This window comes from Eptesicus fuscus, chromosome 20 (genome assembly GCF_027574615.1).
Source record: "Eptesicus fuscus isolate TK198812 chromosome 20, DD_ASM_mEF_20220401, whole genome shotgun sequence".
Lineage (NCBI taxonomy): Eukaryota > Metazoa > Chordata > Mammalia > Chiroptera > Vespertilionidae > Eptesicus > Eptesicus fuscus.
The window spans coordinates 29,905,365-29,931,838 of record NC_072492.1 but is presented as its reverse complement, the minus strand read 5'-3'; the positions used below and the strand labels follow the sequence as shown (position 1 = coordinate 29,931,838).

Sequence of the window (26,474 nt, the reverse complement as noted above, 5' to 3'; positions counted from 1 at the left end):
TAATTGTTTGCTGTGAGTGATGTCCTGTGTATTGTAGGATGTTTCAATGCCAGTAGCAAACCCTTATTCTCCCACCAGTTGTGACAACGAAAATGTCTCTAGACATTGCCATGCCAATATCTTCTGGTTGAATGCCATTGTGTATGTCATGAATTAAAATTAACAATCTACTGTTATTTTTAAATTATTTTTATCAAGTTGAAAAAAGTCCAATAAAGCTTTTACTGAGAGCCTAATTTATAACTAAATACAGTAACAGTCCTTGGCTTCTACCCCCAGCCCCTGCTTCTTTTAGCTGTTATAGCTGGTATTTTTACCTCTACATTTTATCTTTAATCAGTTTTAGATATTAATTAGTTATTTCCTCTATGAGATAAGAATTTAGCTTACTTTACCTTTCTCTTCCTTTATCCTCCCATATAATTATATCAAATGTTTTAAAATTCATAACCAATATACATTATTATGACTGAAAATATTGTTCATTGTAGTCAAATGATTTCCTTCCTTTCTTGAACTTTAAAATTTTTCTTGGCAATAATAATACCCTTCTCCCCCCTTTTTTTTCTTTTTGAAAGCTCTTTAACTAAATCATCTATCACCCTTTAATAAATCTGTGCAATGCCTCAATATAATTTTTCTATCAGACCTCTTAGATAATGTCAGTTCTTTTTTTTTTTTTTTTTTCCTGAAGACATCCCTTTTGCAGCCTCATAATCTCTTATTTCTATCAGGACTAAGTAATCAATTGCTTCAATCAGTTGCTGTTTAGGCCCACTTAACTGCCAACATCTGAGATTTCCCTTTGCTGTCATCCTAGGAGTTGATTTGCTTATCTTCTGTGTTGGATCCCAAGTTTCTTGGGTCTCAGTTCTTCTGTTTCTTGTTTACTGTTTCATCTTTGTAGTACACATCCTCCAACTGTTTCCCTGTGCACCTATTTCCTGAATATTTTTGGACTCCTGCTGGCCTAACAGGCTTATTTCCCATCAATAACTCTATGGGTGCTTCAGTTTGAACTTTCACCTCTGCTTGTCCATCAGATTTTTATGTTCATATACTGGAGTTTGAGGTTATAGATGTCTCTTAGTTTAATTTTTCACTTTCTCATTTGTCTTTTAATTTGGGGGTTTTAATAGGCAAGGAAAGAAGAAATGCCTTGTTTTTTTCCTTCCTGAAACCAGAATTCTTAATTACTTACTAAGATAAAGTATTTTAAAGTGTTATGATCCAATATTCTTTTATTCCCACTTGAGAAACTGAATCAAACATTTGTACCAATAATATTGTTAAGTTAGAAAGTAATACTTATTTTATTTTATTTTGCTGCAAAAAGCTTCATTGTTTCCATTTGGCCCAGTGCATAGGAAAGGGCTTCAGAGTGGTTAAAAGAATGGCTAGTAGTTTTGGGGAGAGGCTCAGGCAAAAGCCAGACACCAGGGGAATGCAGTGGGGCCCCTCAAAGGGCTTGAGGGTGAGCCTTTTGAAGAGATACTCGACCAGCCTCGCCTGGGGGCCGGCCAGCCTGCAGAGGTGAGTCAGGTGTCACCCATCTTCTTGATGAGTTTTACCTCCTCACCCAGGAAGTGGTCGTCCAGGAAGTCACAGAGCTGAGGGTCTTCTTGGTAGAACCCAGAGCAGGCAGCTCCAAAAGAGCCTGGTTCAGGTTCCTCTCCAAGGCCATGGCGGTTTCCTGGCATCCTGAGTTTTGCCCACTCATCTTGGGAAGGCTTCAGCATGTCCTGGAAGAGAATGCGGCCACCGTGCTGGTTTTGCAACTTTAAGAGACACTCAGCGCCCTCATGCTTCTCCGCCAAATCAAGTAAGAAGGGGCTCACGCATCATCACGGTGGAAATAGAAGCCCAGAGAGAGGTAGGTGTGGAAGGCCCGCAGATGCAGTTTGGCCAGGTGGTTGACCGCAGCCTCCACCTTAGTGGAATAATTCTGTTGAATTTGGGAACTCATGGTTGTTCGGCAATAAGGAGTTAAGGTAGAAAAGCAAAACAAAACGGTGTTGGCTGGTCTCAGAGGTGGTTCTGAAGGTGGTGACTGGATAAGATGCTGGAAAGTGGTCGGAGGCTGGAAGAAGGGGTGTCCCTGGGTCTGTTCCGTCCAAACACTGTTGAAGCAGGAGACAGATATGGGACTGCCGAAGGCACTCTCAGAAAGTGATAATTAAAAAAATCAAACATATTTATCTTTGAAAGATAAGTTTGAATGTATTAATAAGAATTTAGATGGTGAAGTATTATAACTCATCTGATGGGCAAAATAGAAAATAAGATATTTTAAAAAGGATTAAATAATAATGCATCTTGCTAGGCTATGGAGGTAATAAACAGAGTTTTAAAGTGTTGGGGAGCACAGGAGACTTGGTTGGAAAGTTTGTTAGGAGGATATTCTGAGAAAAGGGAAGTGTGTGGAAGGCCACCTGATGTTTATCGGAATTCTGACTTAGGGGAAACTTAGGGGAGTGTCGGAGGCAGCGCCTCTAGTTATTCCTTGACCTTTCCAAACAAGTCTGTGCACATGCAGACCCCCAGGTGTTTACTGGAATCCTTATGCCTAATCTTTGGGTGCCCTTGCTTAAAGGACATTATAAACACATGTGTCCTCCCAATATTACTTACCCTGCTGATTGTATCTAAAAGATAAACTTTATTTCAAACTGCTGCTACAATAAAAGGCTAACGAGGCAGTCAATCAAGGCTGTCTGGTTGCTATAGCCAAGCAGTCCCTTAGCCTCTCTTTCACAGCAAATGTTGTGTCGGAATAATCCACTCCTCCATCGCTCAGGGGCTGCTGGTCAGCCCCAGCATTAAAGTTTTAAGTATATTTTCAATCTATATTTTTTTACTTGTACACTTTCTCTTGCTCATGTTTGTTTTTAAATGTCACAGTATTTAATCATGTAAATCTGAGTCTGAGCTTCCTCTTGCTGGGATTATCTTCTACTTTCTGTGCTTGCCATTGCCTCCAAACTTTTATGCAACCCCTTCAGTACTCACAACTGTAAATCTACTTTTGCTCCTTCCTTTATGTAGAGAACAATATCCTTATTGAAGGGCAATATACTTTGTTCTTTTTCTTATATTTGAAAAATTTAGGCTATTTTTCAACACTGACAATTTATGACACAAAGTTTAATGCCGATTTCTCTGCAAAAAGTATCTTATACAAAGCAGCCTTAAAGCATATGTGAGATAAGTTACATTACTATGTCTGTTACTATGTCTTGATTCTTATTTCTTGGTAGATTATTGTGGTCAATTCCTCACATAACAAGAAAAATACATAACAATTGAAAACCATTTCTAATGTTTTGTGTGTGTGTGTGCTTTTTTTTTTTTTTTTTTTAATCTAAAAGGGAGCCTGGCTTCTTAACTCTTGGCAGAAATCCATTTTTCCCCATTTAAAAAAAAATATATATATATATATATATACTATATTTGGTTAACGTGGTGTTTCAGAAATCTTGAAAATGTGCCAGATGAAATAAAACCAGCTATATTCCTTTTATCTAGCTAAATTATTTCACATACAAGATCTTATGCTGAGTTTAGAACTCTAACCATTGGAATTTATATTGTGATACCCTGATAAAAGTGTTTACACTGTGAGGATATGGAGCAGTAAATGCCTCTAATGCACAGTCTCCGTCTTCCAGATTTGGTGGTTTGCTATAAATGTTTATATTTTAGGTCCTGTATCTTGGCTAAAGATAAAACTGTTCTTCTTGAGTGTTTGCTAGACAAATGTGTTTATTTTTCTGAGGCAAAGTTTTCTTAATATTTTTAATTACTAAGTTTAGCTGATTATTTGTTCTTAGTCTTGTTTTGAGGCTTGAACTTTTGTGATAAAACTTACAGACAAGAAAAAATATGTATTCTGCCTGTATTGATTGCTTTTAGGGAGGCATTTATTACTGAAATAATAATGCATATTTGTATGAATTGGGATATAAGACAGTAGTGAAGTAAAGAGATGCATTTATAGTTCTAGCTCATGTTTATTAAACCATTTATTTCGTCAGAAGCTACTTATAAAATTTATAAAAGTCTACTCTTGAACAGAGCTATTTAAGACCAACATGGTTGGGTTTGACTAAGTTGAAAAAATAATCTAATGTTCAAAATTGTGACTTGAATTTCTTGTTGACAAATACAGGATAATCTTTTTTTGGTTATTTGATATCTACTACTATCAGTAGTATACTACTTATACGGTCTGCAATAAAACTGAGTCATTGGAGGACTTCAGGAGCATACTGTTTGATCTCAAGTGTATTATAATATAATGGTAAAATCAGAATTCAAAACCATATAAGTTCTGTCTGGATGGCCTGGTGCTATATGGGTATTTTTATATAGTTCACTAAGTACCTCTTCACTCTTGATTATCTATCTTTGCTACTCAGGATCTCATCTCTACTTATATCAGGTTAGCTTTTTTTTCTTTTCTTATTTTTATTTATTTCAGAGAGGAAGGGAGAGGGAAAAGGAGAAACATCAACGATGAGAGAGAATCATTGATCAGATGCCTCCTGCATGCCCCTTACTGGGGATCGAGCTCACAACCCGGGCATTGTGCCCTTGACCAGAATCGAACCCGGGAGCCTTCAGTCAGCAGGCAGATTCTCTATCCACTGAGCCAAACCAGCTAGGGCTATCAGGTTAGCTTTTGATGCAGAAATATTTTCAGTTGGCTAGAATCTATCAAATTAAGGGTGTTTTTCACTTTGTATGAACTTTGAATTCCAGTTATGAAAAAAAATATTTTATGAATTAATGCAACATCTGAATCAATAGGTTGAAAACTCAAGCCATTACAGGAGTTAAACAGATTATTTAAATGAGTGAGCTATTTGAGGGTTGGCTAATAGTTCACATTTTTTAAGCTATAATAAGGGCCATACAAAACAAACTTTGGGCTTTCCGTTTGCAATCTCTGGTGAAAGAGTTTGCCGTCTCTCTGCTATTCACACACTCCTCCAAAATTACACATACACTAATTTATTGGGGATGGGTGGGCACCAACTGGTTTAAACTCCTTTCAGAGAGTACAATTAAATATAACTTTCTATTTTGGGAAAGCCTTGTAAAATGTATTTGAAAAGTAATATTAACTGGTCTAAAAGATCATTTTTCCAAACCACACTTGAGTTCAATTTCTGGTGTTTACTTTCTGTCAAGACTTAGAAAAAAAAAATTCACAGTTAACGTCCATAATTTAAAATGTCTGTCTCATTAGGCATTAAAGAATCATTGCTCAACAGGTATAATATTGTTAGACTGTATAGCTAATGTGAATGTGGACATGACCTCCCAAATAGATCAAAGACTAATCTCTTTGACAGTTACAAGATGGCAGAGCTTGCCATAGGCTTTTTGCTGCTGCACATTGAAACTATTTATTTAGAAAGCATGCCTGAAGGATGAGAATGAGTTTATAAGGATGAGCAGGTAAAAGGTTGTCTTTTGACATTTCAACTAATCCCTTCCAGTTTTTGGTTTACTTAGTATTTAGGCTATTTGCTGGCAGGAGAAACTGGCTTTTTCACATATGCTTTCTGTCATTTTTAAATTGGGCATTGATTTGTGCTTCCTAAGTGTACAATGAAATAAATTCTGGTGTCATTAAAAAGAGGTGTACTGGCTTCCTACTTTTTCAAACCCTTAGTTTTGCTTTCCCTGATTAAACAGTAATTATTCCTCCAACAGTAATCATTTTATTAATTTAAAAAACCTGTTTCTTAAATAATAAAAAATATTTCAAAGTTAACCTTTATATATTTTTACTTTCAAAAGTTTTTTTCGCTGAAACCGGTTTGGCTCAGTGAATAGAGCGTCGGCCTGCGGACTCAAGGGTCCCAGGTTCGATTCCGGTCAAGGGCATGTACCTTGGTTGCGGGCACATCCCCAGTGGGGAGTGTGCAGGAGGCAGCTGATGGATGTTTCTCTCTCATCTATGTTTCTAACTCTCTATCCCTCTCTCTTCCTCTCTGTAAAAAATCAATAAAATATATTTAAAAAAAAAAAGAAGCTATGAAGGCAAGAGATATATTTAAAAAAAAATTTTTTTTTCTTCTCACCTAAATTAATCTTTTTAGGTAAAATATTGGCAGTCTTTTAAAAGCCATTTGGATTGTAAAGAGTATTTGAAGTTTTGCAAGAAATTGAAATGATGTATTCATACATAAGTTAATTCATTTTAATGAAAAATAAAAAACCAAGGAAAGATAATTTTGTTTATTTAATTTAATAGTTGTTACATTATCTATATTGCATTTATAACTAATACTTCCTAGAGCAACGGTTGTCATAGGCAAAGTGATCATTATAGAGTATTTGTCTGAACGTGGTGTAGGAAATTTTGAAAATCTTTAAGATGTTATATCTGACAAGGGATAAATCCCAGCTCTACATCTTATAGGCTGGGTGACATTGCACATGCCACCTAATGGTTTAAACCTTTTTTTTCTAATCTGTAAAATGGGATAATAATATATACCACTTAAGATTGTTGTGAGGATTTAATAAAATAACATGTAGTAAGCACTGCACTGTTTATGGAAGGAACATTATAGGAGCTCAAAATGTTGCTTGTCATTTATCATTATTATTTAAATATATGTTTTTATTGATATTAGAGAGAGAGGCAGGGAGAGGGAGAAAGAGATAGAAACATCGATGAGAGAGAAACATCAACATCGGTTGACTGTCTCCAATATGCCCCCATTGGGAACAAAGCCCATAACCTGGGCATATGCCCTGACCGGGAATCAAACTGGCAACCTCCTGGTGCATGGGTTGATATTCAACCACTGAGCCACATCAGCCAGGCTCATTTATTATTAACTAGAGGCCTGGTGCACGAATTCATGCATGGGTGGGGTCCCCTGGGGGAGGGGGGACACGATTGGCCCTCCAGGCGGGCAGTGGGACACCCTTGCCAGCCTGGGATCCGGATCTGTCTCACTGACTTTCGCACAGGTCGGGAGCCACCTGGTGGCCGCTTTTATATCCTTTCTTCCTTGCAGAGCGTCTAGGGAGAGGAAGCGGCCGAGGTGCCCAAGGCTGACTTCCAGGAGGCCTGCGGCACTGTCAGGATCGTGCCAGCGGCGCTGGTCCATTGGTGCCTGGCCCGTTCTCCAGAGATTGTACCTGCTGGACTACTGAGGGAGTGAAGGGCTGCCGCCAGGCTGGTAGGCCGGGATGGGTCGGTCAGCTGAGCAGCACTCCTGCTGTGGGAGCGCACTGACCAGCAGGGGGCAGCTCCTACGTTGAGCGTCTGCCCCCTGATGGTCAGTGTGCATCATAGCAACTGGCCGACCAGTCGTTCGGTCATAATGGTCGCTTAGGCTTTTATATCCTATATAATAAAGAGCTAATATGCAAATTGACCATCATGCCCTCACAGGATGGCTGCCTAGGGGGTTAGTGAAGGACGACCAAACGACTGAACAGTAGGCTGTGTAGGGCAACCAGGCCAGAGGAGGAGGGGCAGTTTGGGGCGACCAGGCTGGCAGGGGGGGGGCAGTAAGGGGTGACCAGGCCGGGGGTGGGGCAGTTAGGAGCGACCAGGCCGGCAGGGAGGGAGCAGTTGGGGGCGACATGGCTGGCAGTGGGGGGCAGTTAGGGGCGGTCAGACCGGCAGGGAGGGGGCAGTTGGGGGACGACCAGACTGGCAAAGGGGGCAGTTAGGGGCAATCAGGCCAGCACGCAGAGCCAGTGAGGGGCGACCAGGCAAGCAGGCAGGTGAGCGATTAGGAGCCAGTGGTCCAGGATTATGAGAGGGATGTCCGACTGCTGGTTTAGGCCCGGTCCCTGGGATCGGGCCTAAATCAGCAGTTGGACATCCTCCGAGGAGTCCTGGATTGGAGAGGGTGCAGGCTGGGCTGAGGGCCCCCTCACCCATGCACGAATTTCATGCATTGGGCCTCTAGTATATAGATAAGACCTTTGGTTCCCCACTTTCCTAGTTTTTACTTTCTATTTAGTTAACTCATAGTCAATTTCTGTTTTTGGTTTATAAGTTATTTCTTTAAATGGATTAACCCAAAGTATCTTTTTCCATAAACTTCTCGTCTTCTCTGGGTGGATCACTGGATTGCTTCTCTTAGTGGCTGGAAACGTTGGAGTCATTTTAGACTTTTCCCTCTTTAATAAACTCCACATCTACTTTGTCACTTAAGTTCTCTAGGTCCACAATGTGTTACAAACTGGGCCTCTTTTCCATTCCTTTTGCCTTTCCAGGTAAGGCCCTCATCACTCTTGCACCAAAGTCATAGTGTGTTTTCATTCCTCAACTCCTCTTCTATATACTGTAATCAAAGTTCATATTTTAGCACTTATATTTACTTGATGGCAATTTGCACTCATATTTTTCCTGATCTTTGTAAGCTCTTATTAGGAGGCAGAAAATATTTTTTAACTCATCTTTGTATTTCTATTTCCTTTCACAGATCTTGCACACAGTCAAAATTGTAAATATTGAACTGAATTGAGTGTTTCTTTAAGCTACCAAAAATTTCTTCCTTGTATTATACCAACTTTTCTACTTTAAATGTTATATTTTTAATATTTCTACAACATTCTTTTTTATTTAGGTTCCTTTGTTAAGCTTTATTGAGGTATAGTTAACTCTGTGGCTGGCATCCTCGAGAGCTGCTTAAAATATCTCCTTTTTTTCATTCAGTTAGTGTATAAAAAATTGAAATCATAATACATAATTTCCTTTCACTCAGAACTTGCATTTTACTTTTTACAGGTGAACTTTTTACAGGAAAAAGCTTATTAACTTATATATTTGAATAGGTCAGTCTGAATTATGTATACCATACCTTCTGACCTTGTAGAAAAGTAGTTTACTCATGGGACTATGTAATTTTAAAGATTTTTCTGAAGACCAGATGAAAGCTGGGTTTTTAGTACCCTTTGGTATGACATTGCTTTTACTAGGAATGTATTTTTATGCCCTGTAATTAATTCTGAGTCTCTTTGAAAAGGAATATGATTATAACATCAAATTCAGTGACTAGATAGCAGAATTTATTATGATTTCTTTTCCAGCAAAGAAGTAGTTTAGTTTAACACAGTCTCTGTGTGTTACTCCCAAGATAGAAAATGAATGTAAATTCAGTCATTTGGAAAAGTGAGAGATTGTTGATAATCCTTTAATAAGTGGAGCCATCGAGGCAATAAATAATATATCAAATGCATTAGTATTGTTTCAACTCTCAATTTTAAATTTGATTAGATCATTGCTGACTGCTTTCATATGCTTTGATTCTTTTACACCAGTGTCTTTGTTGTGTTTGACGTTATCTTGCTCTTATTGATGTTTCATTGCTTCTATTGATCTGTCTTAAGATTTACTAGCTAATTCTGCCTTTTTCAATCTGTTAAGCCCATCCAATGAATTTTTATTTATTATTATTATTATTATTGTATTTTTAAGATGTAGAATTTTCACTTGGTTCTTTTTTATAATTTCCACTTCTCTCTTGAGATCCCCCAAGTTCATTCATTAAGTCACATGTTTTAAAACTATCCTATCTAATAAAAGAGTAATATGCAAATTAACCATCACTCTGCTACACCCACAAGCCAATCAGGAGCAAATATGCAAATAAACCCAACCAGGATGGCTACGGCCACAGAGAGCAGGAGGGAGGCTTGGGTTTCCCCGGCAATGGAGGAAGCCAAGCTTTCCACCTGCCCTTGCTGGCCTAGGCCTCCACTCAAGGCTACAAAGTTTCAATGATAGAAGATACATAAATCCAAACAGAAATGGCAGCAGCCACGGAGCTGGAAAGAGCAGGAGGCTAAGGTTGCCCCTGGCGATGGAGGAAGCCAAGCTTTCCGCATACCCTGGCCGGCCCAGGCCTCTGCTTAAGGCTACAAAGTTTCAATTATAGAAGATACATAAATCCCAACAGAAATGGCTGCTGCCACGGAGCAAGCAGAAGGCTTGGCTTCGCTCCAGGCTACAAAGTTTCAATTGTAGAAGATAAATAAAACCCAGATACCAGGGCCTCCACTTGGGTCACCAGGGAGCGTGGCCAGCCTGCAAACCACCACAGGCCCCTCTCCCAGGCCGCCCCATGCCCCAAGGGAACCCCCACCCTGATCTGGGACACCCTTCAGGGCAAACCAGCTGGCCCCCACCTGTGCACCAGGCATCTATCTAATAAAAGAGTAATATGCAGATTGACCATCACTCCAACACACAAGATGGCTGCCCCCATGTGGTCAAAGATCCTGCCCCCATGTGGACACAAGATGGCCACCACAAGATGGCCAGCAAGGGAGGGCAGTTGGGAGGGACCAGGCCTGCAAGGGAGGGCAGTTGTGGGCGATCAGGCCAGCAGGGGAGGGCAGTTGGGAGGGACCAGGCCTGCAAGGGAGAGCAGTTGAGGGCGATCAAGCCTGCAGGGAAGGACAGTTAGGGATGACCAAGCCGGCACAGGAGGGAAGTTGGGGGCGACCAGGCCTGCAGGGAAAGGCAGTTGGGAAGGACCCAGGCCTGCAGGGGAGAGCGGTTGGGGGGGGACCAGGCCTGCAGGGGAGGGAGGTTAGGGGAAAACAGGCTGGCAGGGGAGGAGTTAGGCATCAATCAGGCTGGCAGGGGAGTGGCTAGGGGGTGATCAGGCTGGCAGGCAGAAGCGGTTAGGGGCAATCAGGAAGGCAGGCAGGTGAGCAGTTGGGAGCCAGCAGTGCTGGATTGTGAGAGGGATGTCCCAGATTGAGAGGGTGCAGGCTGGGCTGAGGGACACCCCCCCCCCCGCCCCCCCGCCATGCACGAATTTCGTGTACCGGGCCTCTAGTTTAAATATAACAGCTACTTTAAAGTCTGTTAATTCCAACAGCTGGGCCCTTTCTAGATTCATTTCTATCGACTACCTTTTTTCCCCCTGATTATGGGCCATATTTTTCTAATAATTTTTTTAAAAAAATTATTTTATTGATTTTTTACAGAGAGGAAGGGAGAGGTATAGAGAGCCAGAAACGTTGATGAGAGAGAAACATCGACCAGCTGCCTCCTGCACACCCCCCACCGGGGATGTGCCCACAACCAATGTACATGCCCTTGACCGGAATCGAACCCGGGACCCTTCAGTCCACAGACCGACGCTCCATCCACTGAGCCAAACCGGTTTCGGCTTTTTCTAATAATTTTTATTTTATGTTGGACATTATAATTGGTACATTATAGTGATTATGGGTTCTATTATTCTCTGAAGAATTTTGATTTTTGTGGGGTTTTGTTGTTGTTGTTGTTTTGTTTTTGTGGGGAGGTCAGTTAGTAGTCAATCATCCTAAACTTATATGGGCATGGTTTAACAATTTGTTAGGGGAGATATGGGAAAACCTCAAAGTACACAATCCTTAAACTGTTGTCTCCCTGTGGTTTTTGTTAGGGTTTAGTTTAAGTGTTTTGGCAGGCTGGTTTATAATTGACATTGCTCTAAATTATGGTCTGTATTCCTAACATAATACCTGGCCATGTGTATATGTGTGTGTGTATATGTTCTTTTTAAAAATTAATAAATATATATATATATGCAAAATTTTCATGTCAAAACATATACATCTGTTTTTAATAATCAAATCTTTATCTCAGAGTAAATGTAATATGTTAATTTGATCCATTTGGTGGACATTTATGTTGTTTTTTATTTTTCTTCAGTTCAAACAAAGATGCAATGAATATCCTTGTACATATTATCTGTCTTTTCTTGTGGGAAAATATAAGCACATTTGGTAAATATTTGTCAGTATTGTACGAATAAAAACAATGGGATTGTTAAATTTACATTTCTTTGCTTACTAGTAAAGTTAAGCATATTTTCATGTGGGTTACCAGCCATTTATCATTCATTTTTGATGACTTGCTTTCTCACAGACATTACTCACTTTTCTCTTTGGTAGGTAGCTCAGATTTTGTTATTGGTCATGTGTATGAGCTCATTGCATATTTGATGACAAAAGCTTTCTCCAGTTTTTAATTTGCCTTTCATTGTTACTTGTGGTGGTTTGGGACCATGAAAGATTTTTTAAAAATATATTTTTATTGATTTCAGAGAGGAAGGGAGAGGGGGGGAGAGAGAGAGAGAGAGAGAGAGAGAGAGAGAGAGAGAGAGAGAGAAACTTCAATGATGGCACAGAATCATTGATTGGCTGCCTCCTGCACACCCCTACTGGGGATCATGCCTGCAACCTGGCATGTGCCCTTGATTGGAATCGAACCCGGGACCCCTCAGCTCTGTCCACTGAGCCAAACTGGCTCGGGTTGAAAGATTTTTAATCAGGAGGTGAGAGGTCCAGCTTTTCATATACCTGTTGGCCATTTGTATGTTTTCGAATTTTGGATATAAACCTCTTATCAGACATATGGTTTGTAAATATTTCCTCATGTTCTCTAGGTTGTGTCTTCATATTGTTGACTAGTGTCCCGGTGCATGGATTCGTGCACATTGAAAGGAAATTAATTAGAAGAAATATTTTAATATCACTATTTGTGTCTTGCTAATGAAAAGAAAATAGGATTCCACTGAGTCTCCTATCTACCTACTCCAGGACTTCTGTGAGGATCAAATGAGATGAGGCATGGGAAAACGCTTCACAAACATTTGGTTGAACTGTAAAATGTTTGCACCTGGCTATAAAGCAAGTCGGGTTCCTGGGCTGAAGAAACTCCAAGGATGCTAGTCACTAGGGAGAGGAAGCCAGGCGTTGCTACGTGACATTACCCGGTGCCCACAGCCTCCGTTTCCAGGCTGGGCTGGGCTGGGCTATGGGCTGCACTTTGCGCCATGGGGTCTTGGCACCATTGGCTGCAATTTGGTGTGGTATCGCTCCGGGGTGGTGGCGGGGCCTGTGTCCCACTTGGGGGAAACCGAGTGTTGGTTTGTTAGTGCCAGGTCCGTGGTGCTGTTTATTTTTAAACTAGAGGCCCATTGCACGAAGATTCGTGCAAGAATAGGCCTTCTTTCCCCTGGCTTTGCTCCCGGCTGCCCAGGAGCCTGCAAGTCCTCGCTCCTGGTGGAGCGCCGCTCCTGTAGCTCCCTCCACCACCCGCTCTCCCCCTCATAGCAGGCATCCAGCCCCGTCCAGCTGCTTTGTGCTTGTGTATGCAAATTAACCCACCAGCTTTGTTGGGTTGATTTGCATACTCACTCCTGATTGGCTGGTGGGTGTTGCGGAGGTATGGTCAATTTGCATATTTCTCTTTTATTAGTGTAGATGGCCAGTGCGTGTCATGGCAGCTCCTGTGTTGAGGGCCTGCCCCCTGCTGGTCGTTGAGCATCATAGCTACCGGTCGGACAGACGGACACTTAGCCTTTTATACATATAGATTGTTTGTTTTATTGTGCAGAAGTGTTTTAGTTTGATGTAGTTCCACTTGTTTGCTTTTGCTTTTGTTGCCTGTGCTTTTGGGTGTCATATCCAAAAAACCATTGTCAAGACCAAAGTCAAGGAAGTCTTCCCATTTTCTTCTAAGTCTTTTATGATCTCTGGTCATACATTTAAGTCTTTAATTCATTTTGAGTTGACTTTTATGTATAGTATAAGATAAGGATTCAGTTTTAATCTTTTGCATGTGCATGCATATCCATTTTCAATCACCATTTCCTGAAGATACTATTAATTCTTAATTTCATTGATTTTTAAAATTGTGTTTTCTAGTGTATATTTCATTTATTTCTGCTCTCATCTTGTTTTCTTCTGCTAACTTTGAGATTAGTTTGTCTTTTATCAGTTTCTTAAGGTCTAAAGTTAGGTGTGTGTGTTTTTTTTTTTAATGTAGGTGTTTATTGCTTTAAACTTCTCGTTAGAACTACTTTTGCTGTATCCCATTGTTTTGGTTTCCATTTTCATTTTTACCAAGATATTGATTTTCTTTTGATTTCTTCTTTGACGCATTGGTTATTCAGGTGTGTTAATTTCCACGTGTTTGTGAATATTCCAATTTTCCTTGTGTTATTGATTTCTAATTTCATGCTCTTGTGGTTGAAAAGGATACTTGATATAATTTCAGTCTTCTTAAAGATCTTAATACTAATTTTGTGACCCAACATATAATCTGTCCTGGAAAATGTTCCATGTGCACTTGAGAAGAATGTGTATTCTGCTGCTGCTGTAGATTTAAGCCAAATTGTAACAATAACTCTTTAAATGTGAGTGGTCTAAACATCCCAATTAAAAAGCAGAGATTATCAGACTAGATAAACATAAAAGAATGAACTACTGATGAATGAATTCCAAAATCATTATGCTAAATGAAAAAAGACAGGCACAATTACATACTCTATGATATTTACATGGAATTCTAGAAAAGACATAACAGCAGATTTTTGGTTAATAGGGTCAGTAGTGAAGGAGATTAACTGAAAAAGGGATAGGAGGGAAGTTTTGGGGTGTTGAAAATATTTTACATTCTGATTGTGAGTATATGACTATACATTTATTGAAACTTATCTCCATGTACATTGGAAGTTTGTGAATTTTATTGTATGTGCATTATTTCTCAATGCAATGGATATCACATGGAATTTATTATGTACATGTAGGAACTTGGGGAATGTAAGGATGAATAGATGACTTGGGTGATGAACACACAATGTAATAAACATATGATGGATTATAGAATTGTACACCTGAAACCTATATAAATTTTATTAACCAATGTCACCCCAATAAATTCAATTTAAAAAGTAAAAAAATTTTAAAAAATGTTTTAAATAAACTGAAACAAATTTAGCACTGAAAAACAAAATCTCTCTACCCTATTAAAATGATGTTTGAAATGTGAGAAGTTAATATGATTTTTTTAAATGAGCTTTAATTACCTACTACATTTTAATATATTTTTAAATTATTAGGTTGAACTAAAGCGCCAATATAATGACCAGCATTCAAAATTGAGAGGTCTTTTACCTGGTCGTCAATGGTATGAAATTCAAGCATACAGGGCCTTAAATCAGGCCCTAGGTAGGTAAGTGGAGTGAAATTTAATGTAATGTTACTGTAACATTATCTGTGAGCAGGGCTCTATATAGAGTTAGTCTTACTACTTTACTCCTTATAAGAAATTTGGTAGAGCCGAAACCGGTTTGGCTCAGTGGATAGAGCGTTGGCATGTGGACTCAAGGGTCCCAGGTTCGATTCTGGTCAAGGGCATGTACCTTGGTTGCGGGCACATCCCCAGTAGGGGGTGTGCAAGAGGCAGCTGATCGATGTTCCTCTCTCATCGATGTTTCTAACTCTCTATCCCTCTCTCTTCCTCTCTGTAAAAAATCAAATAAATATATTTTAAAAAAAATTTGGTAGAATTTTATTTCACTAGAACCCTAGTTACTTGTACATTTTCAGTGATAGATGTCACAAGTGAAAGTTGCAAAGAATCATTGGAATAAATGAAACTCAAAACTCACTTTGCTAAAGTTTAAAGATTTTTGGTTGTTCAAACAATGAGTGACACAACTTTGTAGAAGCTTACTACCAAACAATAAAATTTTTGTCTATTGACCATCAGACTCAGATGACGATTTTTAAAAAATATATATTTTTATTGATTTCAGAGAGGAAGGGAGAGGAGAGAGAGAGACAGAAACATCAATGATGAGAGAGAATTATTTACCGGCTGCTTCCTGCATGCCCCACAGTGGGGATCGAGTCCACAACCCAGGCATGTGCCTTGAGTAGGAATCAAACTGTGACCTCCTAGTTCACAGGTTGATGCTCAGCCACTGAGCCACACTGGCCACGCTCAGATGATGATTTTATGCGTAAAAAGCAAACCATTTAAGAAAGGTTAAACCAATCCCTAAGCATGTATTATACATTTTTGTATTTTCAGCAACCATATCTCAGCTTGGGGCATAGATGGTTAATTAACATTTGTTGAATTAGTGGAAAATGCCAGGTTCAGTGCTTTATTTCATTATACCATATTGGTCAGAGAGCTTCAAGAGCCTCAAAACCTACTTTTCTAGAATTTAATAAAAAGGATGTATTTGTAATATATATATATATGCCTAAGTGACTGGCCAACCGGCTGAGTGGCTGGTAGCTGTGATACGCACTGACCACCAGGGGGCAGATGCTCAACACAGGAGCGGAAACCACAGGCATGGAAACATGGAACAGACTGATGAATCTCAGAGGAAAGGGAGGGCGGGAAGAGATTAACCAAAGATCTTATATGCATACTAGAGGCCCAGTGCACAGATTTGTGCACCAGTGGGGTTCCTCGGCCTGGCCTGCGGGGATTGGCCGAAACCGGCCTGGTGCATGGATTCGTGCACCGGTGGGGTCCCTCAGCCTGGCCTGTGGAAATCGGGCTGAAACCAGCTCTCCGACATCCCCCAAGGGTTCCCAGATTGCGAGAGGGTGCAGGCCAGGCCGAGGGACCCCACTGGTACACGAATCTGTGCACTGGGCCTCTAGTATTTATATATAATACTGTAGTTATAGTATTTTATTAATTAAAAAATGGGTAACACAACTGTCATTGATTTTTAAGGACAACAGTATCAACAAGTAACAACTAATAGAAACATGTCCATTTAAAAACCAAGTAAATATTTTACATCATTTGATAATACTCATAATGTATATTGATTGACATAAAAGGTGCTTATACTTAGGCACTGTCCTTACAAGGGATATGTCTAGAGGGTCTAAAGTAAACAGAAACAAATTGTGTTAAAAAGTGTTATCTTTTTTTAAGGCCACATGAGTATTTGAAGTAATATAAGTCCTTAAAATGTAATAACAGCTTTAGGAATGTACCATATGGTTTTGTGACCAGGTTATAACTGCACTATGAGTTTCCTAACAGGTCTGCTTTACTAAAAGTATCTTTGTCTCAAGTGGGCATAATTCATTTGAGCAAGGCAGTATGAAAACAATGGGAAAATGAAAAGGTGAAAACTGTTTTTCTGAACTGTTTTGTTAAGTTAAATGCCTTTCTTTCTTTAAAAGGCACTTTAAATATAAACTGTAGTGGAACCAAAACAGAGTGCCAGCCTGACTTTCTATTGATTTTCGACACTGTCCTATAATGTTGGCAATATCCATCTTCCCATTCTGCCCAATTTTATGGTCTGATACCTTGGAATGCATGGATAACAAAACTTTTGATCAAAAAAGGATGTCATATAAGATTTATATATTTTTTTGTCTCTCTGTGGAAAAATCAAACATTTATATTAATCTTCACCCTTTCTCAAAATCTCATGGTAGTAAAGGAATAAAAATGCCAAACCTACAAAATTAAAAAGGAGTGGCAGAGGGGACAATGACAGACAAGATGTCAGCAAATTCTGAACACTGGAAAACAGATGAGTGATTGAATAACTTAACAGGCAAGAGAAAACTGAAATTTAAATCCATAGTTATGAAAGCTAAGAAGATCCTCCAGATTCAGTCATGGAAAAGCTTAGGACTTGGGGGCACTCTAAAGTTTCAGTTAAAGTAAGGTTAAACACAAGAGGATTGGTTGCAAGTTAGTATAAAAAATAGTTTGATAGCTCCCTCCCCCATTCATGTTTACTCTCTAGAGCCGTGGTTGCCAAACTGCGGCTCGCGAGCCACATGCGGCTCTTTGGCCCCTTGAGTGTGGCTCTTCCACAAAATACCACGGCCTGGGCGAGTCTATTTTGAAGAAGTGGCGTTAGAAGAAGTTTAAGTTTTAAAAATTTGGCTCTCAAAAGAAATTTCAATCGTTGTACTGTTGATATTTGGCTGTGTTGACTAATGAGTTTGCCGACCACTGCTCTAGAGCAATTAAACTAGAGTCTATATATTCTTCAACTCCTGGTACAGCTAAGGATGTATTAATGATGGGGATTAAGAAAAGTCTACCTACTGAATGTCAGCACTCCATCTCCTTTTTCTTGTAAGTTCTGAGTAAGCTGACAATCTTATATCTACAACTCAGGAAAGTACAGTATTTCTCTTCCTGGAAACTGACCGCTCCATGAGTAAGGGTCTACAGATAGTGACAAAATGGCCCTGCTCCTACCAGATTACCTTACTGTGAAGGCTCTTGGCCTATAAGCCCCACCCATGATTACAGAGCTGCCAAGAATTAGTGCCTTACCCTTAGTAAGTCCCAAGAGTCTTTAGATATTCAAAGAATATCTATATCATGAGATAATAGAAACTAAAACAATAGCAAAATAATACCAACAAAACAGGGTGGAAGAACTCATAGAAAACAGAAACAGTGCAATAGAACAGGGGTTAGCACACTTTTTACATAAAGGGACAGATAGTATATATTTTAGGCTTTTCATGCCATATATGTTTTGCATCCAAATTCTTGTTTTTTTCTTTAACCCTTTAAAAATGTAAAAGCCACTTCTACCTTGCAGACTGCACAAAAACAAGATGTGGGCCAGATTTTCCCTGTGGTTCATAGTTTGCTAAACTCTGGATAGAAGAAAGCTTTTAAAAAAATAAGTATCAGTAATATTAATAGAGAGGTAAGCTAAGTGCCTTCAAAAAGGAAGAACAGAAAATAAGAAAAAGCTCTTAGACATTAACATGATAGCAACAAATTTTAAATGAAGAATTGGGCTTAGAAGATAAAATAGAAATTTTCCAGATCAAAAAGACAAAGGGAAATAGGAAAGTACTTTTTTAAAAAAAAGATCAGTATGTAAGAACCAACTTATGATCCATATTAAGAGACTAGAGAAAATAGGGGAAAGATACATAGCAAAGAAATAATTTTCAGAAAAATGCTCAGAATTAGAGGGCATAATTTTCTGATTGAAAGGGCTCAATTAACTTATCTTTAATTAAACTGATTATTTCTTTATCCTACTCAGTTATACTTTTCAACTCCAAAATTTCCAATGGGTTCTTTTTTTAAAAGTGCACAACTCCACTCCTAGTTACATACTCAAGATAATAAAAATTTTGTATTCATACCAAAACTTGTACACAAATGTTATAGCACTATTGTTTATAATCGTCCGAAGGTGGAAACAACCTAAATGCCCATTAACAAAATGTGGTATATCCATACAGTGGAATATTATTCAGCCATAAAAAAGATCAAAGTACCGATATGCAATACAAGTAACCTTGAAAACGTCATGCTAAGTGAAAGAAGCCAGACACAAAATGCTGAATATTGTATGACTCCAGTTATAGGAAATGCCCAAAATAGGCAAATCTGTAAAGACAGAAAGTAGATTAGAGGTTGCCAGGGGTTAGGGAGAATCATTGGGATAACTGGGAGTGACTAATAATGGGCACTGGGATTTTTTTGGTGAAATAAGAATGTTGTATAATAGTGGTGTGGGTTGCACAACCTTGTAAATGTACTAAGAACCACTGAATTGTATGTTTAATTTTAATATTTTTAGCAAATCAAATCCAGCAATCTATAGAAAGAGTAATGCATCATGACCGTATGTGATTATCCTAGGAATGAAAGGCAGGCTCAATATTCAAAGTTTTGCCAATATAATCTACCACAGTAACAGTCTAAAGGAGAAAAACTACATGAGCATATAAATTGGTGCATATAAAAGATTTTTGTAAAATTAAACATTCACTTATGATAAAAACTCATTAAACTAGAATAAAGGTCATCTACATAAAACTAACAATTAATATAATACATGAGGTAAAAAATAGTCTGTGTGGCTAAGAAAAGTTTTGGAAAACACATTTTTTTGCCTTTCAAAATAGATGCATATAACATTTTGGGATGTTGAGTTATCAGTAGTCAGCAGAAGTATGGGATTTGGTTATAGAACTACTTTGGTACAATGTATTGAGTATAACCTTGATCATAATAATTAGTTTGATTAAAGGAATATAAACCAATGACACGAAATTGATTTTTTCAGTCTTCTATCTTTCCCATTAGAAATTTAGCTTTTATTTTCAAAGTTATATCTGTTTTATTTTCTTCCTACATTTTATAGATGTATTCGACACAAAAATGATTGGGGAGCTCTTATTTTAGTGGATGACCGCTTCAGGAGTAACCCAAGTCGATATATATCTGGTAAGATTCTCAGTTTGGCTTAGAGTAATGAATTAATAACAATCTTTAATGACTTCTATTTTTAAAGACAATGAATTAGAGAATTTTTAAGTTAAATTTATTGGGGTGACATTGGTTAATAAAATTATATAGGTTTTAGGTGCACAATTCTATGATACATCATCTGTATATTGCATTGTGAGAATTTGAATATTTAGATCAAACATGGAAAATCAATATTGAAAGGAATTCTAGCCTTTTAGTGCTTATGTTGTTTGCAAAAACAAAACAAAACAAAAAACAATCTTTATAGAGGAGAATCTGGTTAGTTATCAACAAAGTATTAATCAATTAGAATCCTTCAATTTCTTAGAATATGGGATTTGACTCAGTAACACTAATAATTTATTTAGCATTGTTAGGGGGAAAGCTGTTCTACAGAAATGACTTTTCTAAGAAATACTAAGTTTTTACATTTAAGTACATCTCCTTTTGCTGCTTAGGATTCTTTATTCTTTCATTTTGGGTTATGTTGAGGTTTGTTGTTGTGTTTGTTTGTTGGTTTGCTTGTTCAGAAATGCTTCAGTTATTATAGAGTTTATGTTAGTCAGAGCTCATATTTTCTAAAAGGAAAAACACTATTGCATGCCACAAAATTAAAGTCATTTTCCCCCCCATTCAAATGGACAAATACTAGTATTATGTCTCTCTTCAGGTGGTCCCTGACTTTCATTGATGTGCCTTAGGATTTTTCTACTTTACAATTGTACAAAAGTTATACACTTTGAATAGAAACCATGCTTTGAATTTTGAATTTTGAACTTTTCCTGGGATAGTGATGTGTGGTAGGATACTCTCTGGTGATGCTGGGCATTATAAAATAGGTTTCAAATTAGATAATTTTGAGCAACTGTAGGCTAATGTAAGAGTTCTGAGCACATTTAAGGTAAGCTAAGTTAAGTTATGACATTTGGTAGGTTAGGTATTTTAAATGTACTTTTGACATACAATATTTTCAACTTACAGTGGGTTTATTAATATGTAACCCCATCATGAGTTGATGAACATCTGTAGTCTTTATTTTGCAGTAACACAATCCCTTTATAGGCAATACCAGGAACCCATCATTTATTATTATTATTTTTTAAAATATATTTTATTGATTTTTTACAGAGAGGAAGAGGGAGGGATAGAGAGTTAGAAACATCGATGAGAGAGAACATCGATCAGCTGCCTCTTGCACACCCCCTACTGGGGATGTGCCCGCAACCAAGGTACATGCCCTTGACTGAAATCGAACCTGGGACCCTTGAGTCCGAAGGCCGACGCTCTATCCACTGAGCCAAACCGGTTTCGGCATGAACCCATCAATTATTGAAGAACTGTTGGAAATATTTGCATCTTTATTATTATCTTTAATGCTAGAAAGTTCATACTATACTATAATGAAAAGTTGCTAAATTTTAAATTTCAGATTAGCTTTCTATGAGTACGGACTATACTTTTTCCATTTCAGAGCCTAATTACTATTTTTGGTTTGATATCAAAACATATCCACCTTGGATGGATTAAAGCAGCAAATTTTGCTTTATCAGTCTTGCTGTTGAATGTAAAGCAAACCATTGTGCTTAGGTCAAGACATAACTGAAAGCAAAATGTTAAGTGCTTATGTTTAGTCAGCAGGTGGAGCTCAGATTCTTTCACGTTTCAAAAGTAAGCTGACATTTTACACTGCAAAGGCTTACTTTGATTACAAAATGATCAAAATGGAAGAGGTAACTATAGTACTAAAATTTCTCAATTTTGGAAAATTTCATATTATTAGGTGGTGTAATTATTTTCTCCTAGCAACCAAAAAAAGAAGTTTAAAGGAAATTCTTAATTTTTTATTTTAAAATCTAGAACTTAAACTTTTACCTTATAGTTCAGATTTGTTGAGAGATTTTTAAATTATATTTCATTTATTTCTGTATGGTTTTAATTAATTAATTTTTTTTGAGACTGAAATTTTTTTTTATCTGGGCAATAGCACAAAATACAAATTTCTTTTGATGACTGATATTCGTTTAAATTCAATTTTTATACGTAAGACTGATATAAAAACTCCATTAAAAAACAAATAAAGGAATGTATTTTAAAATCAAAGATAGTAGTCACCATAGTGACTTTTTATTTTTTATATTTTTTATTTTTAAAATATTTTTTATTGATTTTTAGAGAGAGGGGAAGGAAGAGGGAGAGAGAGAGGAATCAAGCCTGCAACCTGGGCATGTGCCCTGACTAGGAATTGAACTGGCAACCTTTGGGTGCTCAGGACAATACCCAACCAACTGAGACACACAAGCCACGGCCAGAGTGACTTTTTAAATTACTTCAAAAGGTGATGATAATTTTAGTAATATTAGTAGAGAACATTTATTTTTTAAAAGTTTGAATATCTGATTTTGAATTTCATTCTGAAGTGAGTCTTACTATAAAGCCCCTTAGATTAAAAATTATGGTTCATATGTCCTAGATCAAATTTTGTCCCTTACAACTTGATTATTTGTGTATTTTAAAAATAATGTAATATTTAGATAGGACATGATTTACCCATAAAACTGTTATTCCTTTTGGCCCCCAGAGTAGTTTAAGGTATATTTAGAATTAGGGGGAAAAAGGAACAAAAAACCTATGAGCCTGAAATCTTGAATTTATTTTTGCAAAAGGAGTGAATTTAGAAAGTAGGTATGCAAAATTGTGTTGTTTACAACTTCTAGTTTCCCTATAATGAAAAGGCAGCCAATTTTTGTGGGGAATTGTGAAATTAAATTTGCTTTATTCGTGAGTTATTCTAAACCAGTAGTCGGCAAACTCATTAGTCAACAGAGGTGTATGTGGCTCACGAGCCGCAGTTTGCCGACCACTGTTCTAAACTGACAAAAATTCCGCTCCCCCTCACTTAACTCCCATTGCCTCTTTCCTCTCTCCAGTTGACAATCGTTGCATATAAAGAGAAATGTTACTGATATATGAGCATATTGTACATATGAAGGTGAAAAGGCAGGAAGAGTATTGAGAACCATTCTATATACTCTAAATTCTAGATTACTTCATTAGAAAAATTATCCAGGTTTTTCTTAATACATAATGTCATCATAACCAAATATCATAAATAATATAAAATAACCAAAGTTTCTTCCCTGGGTTTACTTTTTCCTTAGGACTTTCTAAATGGGTGCGGCAGCAGATTCAGCACCATTCAACCTTTGAAAGTGCCCTGGAATCTTTGGCTGAATTTTCCAAAAAGCACCAAAAGTTCATTGATGTATCCAAAGAGGACAGAAAGTCTCTACAGGACAGTCAGTCTACACTTGAAGTGGCTTGTTTGAAGGACAATACATCACCTTACTTTTTAGAAGCAGCAAATCATCTATTACCAGAAAATCCTAGGGAAGGTAAAGCAAAAATGTGTGTCTAAGAATTAAAATGTTGTAAAATGAATAACTAAAAGTTCATCTCTCCCAAGTGACATCACTTCCAGGAAGGACAAATGTATGAAAAGCTTTGTCCATTTTCATTTGATAGAAAAGTCTTCCATTATATTTAGTGAAGTGATATTTTTGTGTTATAGATTAATGTCCTTAAATACCTTGGTTTGTAATGTAAAGTATTGTCATAAATTAGTGAGTAGTATAGTATATTGGAATGGGAACAAACTTTGGTCAGGAGAGCTGAGCACATTTTCTGACTTTTCATTAACAAACTTTGCTACTACTCCCGGCTGGCATGACTCAGTGGTTGAGTGTTGACTTATGAACCAGGAAGTCATGGTTCAATTCCTCAGTGTGGGGCCTGCAGGAGGCAGCCGATCAATGATTCTCTCTCATCATTGATGTTTCTATCTCTCTCTCTCTCTTTCCCTTCCTCTCTCAAATCAATAATAAAAATATATTAAAACAACAACAACAACAACTTTGCTACTAACTAGCTTTGTGACGAGGAGCAAATCACTTAACTTTTTTGAGTCTTAATAGAAAAAGGATTATCTGCATACCTATCCCTCAAAGTTGGGTTGTAAAGATCTAATAACATGATAAATATTACAGCATTATAAAGTACTATGCAAATGCTAGATGTTTTTCTAAAGGTTATATTGAAAATTGGTCTCACTTATAGGTCTTTTTCTTACATGAATTTCTTAGTTTAGGGAAATAAAGTCATGTATTCTAAATGATAAAAAAATATTTCAAAATATATTAGAATATAATGGTCAATATCAGGGATTGGCAAACTATGGCCTCTGGGCCAAATTTGGCCTGCTGTCTGTTTTTTTAAATATAGTTTAATGGAACACTGTCATCCATTCATTTACATATTATATACAAAAGTGAAGTTGAGTAATTGTACTTAGTACACTAGAACAGCACAATTGAGTAGTTGTGACAAATACAATAAGACCTGCAAAACCAAAAATATTTACTGTCTGGCCTGTGATAGAAAAATTTTGCCAAACTGTGGATATATAATTGGTATTATTTCAATAGTTTTAATGAATATATGATAGTTTAATATATCAATTTTTAAATATTTATTTTATAGTATATGCTTCTATCTAAATACATAAAAGCCTAAGTGACCATTACAACCAGACGACCGGACTACCGGCAGTAGCTATGATGCGCACTGATCACCAGGGGCAGATGCTCAATGCAGGAGCTGCCCCCTAGTGGTCAGTGTGCTCCCACAGCCAACCTTCCGCAGTCCCTACCCCCGGCCGACCTGCCCCAATCGCCATTCAGGCCGAGGGACCCCACCCGTGCACGAATTCATGCACCGGACCTCTACTATACAATAAATGCCATAGTGAATTCAAGGTCATTATATTGGTAATCAGGAAACCTAGGTTCTAGTTCAGGTCTGAGTACTAACCAGTTTTATTTCTTAGTCTTTGTAGTGTCAATTTCCTTAAGGGAATTAGTCTAGGTCAGTAACTAGTTAGTAGATTTAAAAAGTAAATTATTACAGCCTGTTCCCTCCTTTATTCAGCCCTCTTCCTCTTTTTACCCTTTTTCTCATTCACTCCTGAGGTTCCTGGTGTGGGATTTGAAAATTTACCATACAGCATTATAACTTGGGTTAGGACTCACTGGAGACATAAGGTTCTTTTCAGAGTTAATATTTTGTGCTTTACATTCTAAGATGGAAATCCTGCTACTGGTTGTGGGCTCAGGATTTTGTCTCCTTTACGGTTATTGTAGTATTTCTAACAAAAATCATTTTGATAAAACAATTACTATGCTAGGAACAGAAAGTTAACATTTTTACATTTTTGTACTCATAGATGATCCAGAATTATTGGAAGAGTCTGGCCAGGCAATGGAAGCAGAAAACATTGGGATTTCCAGATCCACAAGCCCAACCTTCAACAAACAAACAAACAGAGTTAGCTGGTCTAGTTCTAATTCTTTAGGGCAGTGTTTTTCTGGTAAAATTCTGACTACAACACCTAAGTTTAGGTCATCAGAGGACTGTGCCTCTAGTTCTTCCACTTTCAAAACAGAAAAAGATTGTGAAACTGTTTTGCCACTCACTGATAAATTTGAGTCTTCATCTCTAAGAGTAAACACATCATTTGAACCATGCCCTCAGTCAGAAACTATTATTCCATCAATAAAGATTGAGGCTGCTCTTCTTAAAAAAGATCATTCCGAACAGCTACTCTGCTGTAAAGAAGCCCTGGATCCAGACATTGAATTATCTCTAGTGAGTGAAGAAGATAAACTTTCTACTTCAAATAGAGCTTTTGAAACAGAAGCAGAAGATGAATCTATCTATTTTACCCCTGAACTTTATGATCCTGTAGATACAAATAAAGAAAAAAATGAACTAGTTGAAACTGATAGAGACACTAGATTGGCCAATAATTCAAATTGTATTTTAGCTGAAGATCTTTTTGAAACTAGGACTACAAAAGAAGTAGATTCAGTCAGGAAAATGAAAGTTGAGGATTGCCCAGACACAAAGTTAAATAGACTTAGGCATATTGAAGAAAGTAAAGTTGATGATATTGGTAATAATATAAAAACAACTCATATAAGTGAGTTAGAACTGGAGAAAACTCATGAAATGGATATAAAGGACTTTAAACAGTCTCCTCCCAAAAATAAAGGTGTGTTCCCTGGTGTTAGATAATAATACTTAACTGTCAAGTTATAAAAATATGTTGTACTTATATTAAACTTTATTATAAACGATAACATACATTAGCTAAGTATAATTTTTTAAAATTTGAGATATATTTTTTACTTTAATTGCCATAAGAGTTTTAAAAGTATATTAAGTTCTGAAATACAAGTTTTACTATTCTTGTTTTGATAAAGTGATTCATTCAAAATATTTCAACAGTCTTCCTTAGCTAAGTGCAATTCAAAATCAATCAATCTAAAAGATACATAGTTATCTAGGGCATTTTAAA

The 26,474-nt window shown here is 37.5% G+C and overlaps 1 protein-coding gene across 1 annotated transcript in view; it reads left to right on the top strand.

Moving 5' to 3' along the window:
• BRIP1 (BRCA1 interacting helicase 1) overlaps positions 1-26,191 on the top strand; it is a 99,310-nt gene extending 73,119 nt beyond the window's left edge. Inside the window, 5 exon segments of the mRNA XM_054709671.1 lie at positions 14,889-15,001; positions 19,956-20,038; positions 23,221-23,498; positions 23,500-23,551; positions 25,341-26,191. Of these exon segments, the coding sequence (XP_054565646.1) occupies positions 14,889-15,001; positions 19,956-20,038; positions 23,221-23,498; positions 23,500-23,551; positions 25,341-26,191 (1,377 nt within the window).
• The last annotated feature ends 283 nt before the right edge of the window (positions 26,192-26,474 follow it).